The sequence below is a fragment of the Terrapene carolina genome, unplaced genomic scaffold, assembly GCF_002925995.2.
Source record: "Terrapene carolina triunguis isolate 2854851 unplaced genomic scaffold, T_m_triunguis-2.0 Scaffold130, whole genome shotgun sequence".
Taxonomy (NCBI): Eukaryota; Metazoa; Chordata; order Testudines; family Emydidae; genus Terrapene; species Terrapene triunguis.
Genome location: NW_020664481.1, coordinates 34,470,492 through 34,476,550, shown reverse-complemented (window position 1 = coordinate 34,476,550; position 6,059 = coordinate 34,470,492). Strand labels below are relative to the sequence as shown.

At 40.3% G+C, this 6,059-nt stretch overlaps 1 protein-coding gene across 1 annotated transcript in view; it reads right to left on the bottom strand.

Annotated features, from left to right (window-relative positions):
* Positions 1 to 4,957: 4,957 nt before the first annotated feature.
* VSTM2B (V-set and transmembrane domain containing 2B) overlaps positions 4,958 to 6,059 on the bottom strand; it is a 34,223-nt gene continuing 33,121 nt past the window's right edge. Inside the window, exon 6 of the mRNA XM_024199724.3 lies at positions 4,958 to 5,664. Coding sequence (XP_024055492.1) covers positions 5,576 to 5,664 — 89 coding nt within the window. The 3' untranslated portion in view covers positions 4,958 to 5,575. The remainder of the gene's footprint in view (positions 5,665 to 6,059) is intronic.

The window sequence follows — 6,059 nt, the reverse complement described above, 5'->3', positions numbered from 1 at the left end:
GCTTCTTCTATGTATGTGTATTTGGGAAAAGAGTTGGCCAAGTGAGATAGAACTGCTGCACTTTTCTCTAGGAGTAAGGTGACCATACGTTCCATTTTGGCCGGGGCAGTCCCTTTTTTAAGCTCTGTCCTGGCTGTCCTGACTTTTATTTGGCAAAACTATGCATTTGTCCCGTTTGCTCTTGCCAACAGAGGAACGTGCAGGGAGGGGGCTGGGTGAGCAGCAATGCCAGCCCTGCATGGGAGGGAGGGCTCGGGCTAGTCAGGTCAGAATACAAGTACTGAAGATGCTGTGGTAGAATACAGTCACGTCTCATAGAATGGAAAAAGTCCTAAATTTGGCCCAATAGATTTAACTGTATTTAAGATTCATACTTTTCTAATAAAACTTTTTCACCCAATCCTCTGGTTACTGTTTCACTTTTCAAACTCTTCTTATTTCCTACATTAGTCTAATTTAATTCTCATCTCAGTAATGATAAAGAGGTGATTAAAGTCGGAAACATTAAAAATCTTGGTAATTTCATTTTTTTCCAGTACACAAAGCTTTTAATTGATCTCAAAGTCCTCTGCAGGTACACGTTCTGTGACCAAAATATAAAATCAAGGGCAATTGTTATGAGATGTATTGCATTCCTATCTCCTGCAAATCATGTTATATGATCAGATACTACGGTGATGAGTGTAGTCTAAGAATTGGACTAGAACATTCCACCACTTTATGCTTCAACTATTTACCCTTCTCTTGTCCCCTTCTTCTACTTCCTCCTGTGAGAAGTTTTTTGCCATCCTCACCAGAATATTGTTGAGCTCATCTAAGGAACTCATTTAAAATCCAGAGGTGGGCAAACTATGGCCCGCGGGCCACATCTGGCCCATGGGACTGTCCTGCCTGGCCCTTGAGCTCCTGGCCAGGGGGGCTAGCCCCCGGCTCCTCCCCTGCAGCCTCAGCTCACCATGCTGCCAATGCTCTGGGCGGCGGGGCTATGAGCGCTGCCGGGTGTAGTGTATTAAATTGCTCCCCGTAGGAATGTGCTGTTTACGGAGCACCAGGACTGGCAGCTGTAAGTAGTACACCGTAAGTAGCACATTCCTACGGGGAACAATTTAATACACTACACCCGGGTAGGGAAGACTGTACCTCCCCAAACTGCCTGGCCCCCACCCCCTATCAGCCCCCTCCCACTTCCTGCCCCCTGACTGCCCCCCTCAGAATCCCTGACCCATCCAACCCCCCCGCTCCTTGTCCCCTGTCTGCCCCCTCCTGAGACCCCCCGCCTCTAACTGCCCCCCCCAGGACCCCATCCCCTATCCAACCCCCCCTGCTCCTGTCCCGACTGCCCCGACCCCTATCCACACCTCCACCCACAACAGGCCCCCCGGGACTCCGCCTATCCAATCCCCGCGTTCCCTGTCCACCTCTGGGACCCTCTGCCCTTATCCAACCCCCTGCTCCCCACCCGCCCCTGGGACCCTCTGCCCTTATCCAATCCCCCTGCTCCCCACCCTCTTACCATGCCGCTCAGAGCACCAGGACTGGCAGCCGTAAGTAGTACACCGTAAGTAGCACATTCCTACGGGGAGCAACTTAATACACTACACCCACCCTCCATATAGTTTCGGAACCCCGATGTGGCCCTCAGGCCAAAAAGTTTGCCCACCCCGATTACCAAAGCTCTTGTTAACATTAGCATGCCCACAAAGTACTTTCCGATGGAATAACTGTCCGTGAACAATTTTCTGGTCATGAATTAAATGCTGGTATTAATTTAGGCAGCATCTAGCATTCACCTCTTTTCTTTTCACCCCTCCTTTTCTTCCCCACTGTAAAGGAGAATCCCACTCACCTTCACTTTCTGAAAGCAGGAGTATCCCTTTTCCACCATCTTAAAACAGTGATGATATATAGGATGTTCCAGGCTCCAGAACCTCAGAGTGACTGTTTCCACCACATGCTCTTCCAAAGTTCTGCTTTTTGTATAGCTGTATCTACTGCATACCCACGAAAGACTGTATGGATTTAAGGTAATTAGTACTGTGATATGGACTCACCAGCCTGAGTTTAGCACAACGTGGTAGTGACTCAAAGTTACCACCATGTGGTGGTATATAGGAAATGAGCTGGTGTTTCAATCCAATGGCTAGTTGAGAAGTTTTCATCACAAATCCATCACTGTGATTGGCAGTCTCATCAGAGAAGCCAGAGTCTTAATATGCAGGGAGACTGAACAACCCTCTTGCTCTCTGGTAGTCCCTCCAGAAGAGGATTCAGGTAGATAGTCTGAGGAAGCTTGCACAAATTACTGCCTTTGCTGTACCTGTTCTGTTGACAGAAGCTTGTTGTCTCCATCATGGCACCTGTCATGAGCACTAAATTCATTTATTTTTAAATATATAAACAAAAGCAAGCAATGAAACCATAGCCAGTCCCCATGAACTCTCAGAAGCTCTCTGCCAGATTCTGCCAGGTAAGAGAGTGTGTGTTTATTTACCAGTTTAACACATTAGGAAGAGTCCATTAAAAATTTGAATTTTTGCATACAACAAATATTTGAATTAGTATATTTGCTGTGGAGCACAGAATTGTTCCAAAGGAAGAGATTCTGGAATAAGATTCATAGCTAAGTGTTTAGGTATAGTAAATACTCCAATTTCCACTATAATGTTAAAACACTAAAGCTGACTGAGCTAGAGTTATATAGAATAGTTCATTGTTTGAATCAGACACCAAGAGCTGCATCTCCAGTACTGCATGTACATGATTGGCAGAGGACTGCATGGCCACTAAAGAACTTTAAAAACCTCATTTGTTTCCTGCTAATCAAAACACCGAAAAAGTCAATTGCAAGGAACTGAACATCCTCAACACCTGCTGAAGTCAATGAACGTACCACCATTTTTGCCCGCTGCCACCTGGTTATTTCTTTTTTAGGATTCAGTCTTGTAGCTACAACCGTCTTCTCTTTGTAAGAGATATCCAGACATGGTGCAGCAGCAACCTTAACTGGACCTTAATGAAGTACTTTAAGTGAATATTGTACATCTGCTTCCTCAGGCAAATCTTTCTGGAAATAAAACACATCTGTAGGAAATATAGCTCTTGAAATATCAACTCAGGGTGTTTCTTTTGCAAACAGAGGACACTCCAATAATATCCTTTTCTCAGAAAAATGAAACAGAAACAGATTTTGCTGTTTCACTATCCAGCCCTTCTGGTCCCCTAGATAACAATAATAGCTAACTCTTTAATCTGACATTAGCACAGTGCAGTATTGAATGAACTATTTAAAAAATCCTTCGGGTCAGATTCACTTTATCTCCAAAAAACAAGATTACATTTACAACTAGATTTATTATTGATCGATATGAATGAAATCTGAAACAGATTAATGTATCGACAAAATATGAGCCATGTGTACTGGCATTTAGCAGGCAACTCCTTATTTATGTTATGGGTTGGTTTTCTTTATATTGGTAAGATTGTTTTCCTCTTTTTAAAAATCAAACTCCATTTGACCATTAGTGAAGCCTATTGAGATTCATCACACTAGGGCTTTAAGATAAATGAATATGTTGTTCAAATGTAAAAAGATTAACCTACTATTTTGTTTCTAAATATTTGCCCCAAAATTCCATAACTGTAAGCATATTAAATATAAATTTCCTACTCTTTGACAGAAATTCAAACACATAAATGGAAATATTGCATAATGATGTAAACATAAACTATATCAGTTACAAACACCAGAGAATTAAGCAGTAACAGTTTAAAAAAATGGAGGATTTACAATACATATTTAGGGGTGTTGTCTAAACCCCCAGTATAGCTGCATTGCTGCGATGTAAAGCAAGGCTTGCACAGGCAAACCTTATCCCAGTTTCAAACCAATCTCAGAGTTTGAAGTTGACCTCTCCCCCACCTAACCATTTTTCAGTAAAGATGAGGTTTCAATAACCATTCCCTTTTTTTAAGAGATGACATTTTTGTTAATAAAAATTTTTTCAAACCATTTTTTGGTGAAAAAAAAATTGTTTGTTTCAAAGAGTCCATTTTGGGGGGAGGGGGATGCGGAACCTTTTCATTCAAAAAAAAGTCAACCAGCTCTATTTGGTATTTGTCAACAGAAATCTAAGAGCCTGATCCAGAACCCATTGCAGTCAATGCATGTTGGTTCAGGCCCTACTTATATCACAGAATCATAGGACTGGAAGGGTCTTTCAGAGGTCATCTAGTCCAGTCTCCTGCACTCCTGGCAGGATTAAGTACACCTCTACCTCGATATAACGCTGTCCTTGGGAGCCAAAAAATCTTACCGCGTTATAGGTGAAACCGTGTTATATAGAACTTGCTTTGATCCACCAGAGTGCGCAGCTCCGCCCACTCCCACCCCCCAGAGCACTGCTTTACCGCGTTATATCCGAATTCGTGTTATATCGGGTTGCGTTATATCGGGGTAGAGGTGTATTATCTATGCCACACAATACATTATTCGTTTTTATTTTATTAATATTGCACATTTGAGAATGTAATTAATTTTTTTCATTCCACTGTTTTTGCAAGGATATTGTAAAAACCGATACACCCAAAATTTAACCTACCTTCAACATTCCAAATTGTTTAATGGCCCTTCTGACTTTTGCATAATGTAGCAACTTCCCCAAACTGAGGTTATCAGCAAAGTGAAATAAATCTCTGCTTTGTGACCAGATACTAACACACCTGGCACTAGATTCCTTTTTGATATAGATTTAATATACAGTTATATGTTGCACCATCATTCCTTTGCCCTGCTGTTGTGAACAGGCAGGAGATAGCAAGATTCTTGGATGTTCTGAGCGCTTCATAAAGTAGGCAAACAGCCATGAATTGTGACTGAAGGAGGAACACACAATCCATGTAGCAATACAGTGCTGTCTATCTATAAAGGCATTAAAACTCATACACAGCTGTAGAAACATTATTTCAAAATCTTTTTATTCAACTGTTATTCAGCAATATACAATACAGTTTATAAACAAATGTCTTACCTTGCTTCCAATCTTTATTTAAAAATAAATATTATTGACAGTGAATATTAATTATGGTAAGATGTGCCTTTTTTAATCAAAATGTCTCAAAAAGAAATAATTTACTTTAATTAAAAAACAGAAAAAGGAAATCCAAAAAACCTAAACACAATAATCTACTAAAAATATTTCCCTTCTTTAGAAGGGCTTTGACTCAACATCTTTACATATTATCATAAAGATAACTGCTCAACAGTTCGTGCAAAATGAATAGTCAGAAGGAAGGTTTAGAAAAGAAAAAATATTACATTAAAATAGAGAAATCATAGGTGCCATGCACAGAGCATGGCTTTACACCATATAATCTGGAAACTAGATGCATTATTTTAGGTGGTTTATTTTGTGTAACATCCCCAAAAATATGTTTCCCCCGCCCCATGTACAATTTGTCATGCTTCTTTCAGTCTCTCTCTGTCCATCTTTAAAACTACAGTTCTTATCAAGGGTTTGTTTTGTTTTTAAATAGGTTCCTTTTTGTTTGGTTTAGGAATATTGGATAAAATAGTCCATCAGTGATTTACTAATAAGTGTACAAGCTTATGCAATATTAACAGGAACATATATAGGAGTGGGTCTGTAGCATAAATAGGTCCTGTACCTAGAAAAAAAAAAAAAGACAAGAGGAGAGGGAGAGATTAATATTCTGTCTTTAAAAACGTGTTACATACATAGCTTCTTAATATAGAAAAATATAGGAGGATTTATTTTCATCATTTCAGTCAGAGGCCAGAAGCTTAATTTTAATAGTAAGATCACATACTAAAGCTATCCAGCTCAAATGCCTTTATTCCCCAAAGCCTACCTCTCACTTAGGTCATTTCATTATGCATTACTAATGGTATGGCCTAAACTTGGCATCTGGTATAGCAGCAATTGAGACTGCTATAAATATACCTTAATCCATTATAACATTTCCTGACAGATGACAGGTATCAACCACCCATCACTTTAAAAGAAAATGACAAATGCTGTGGCTGTACTCTGCAACATTCC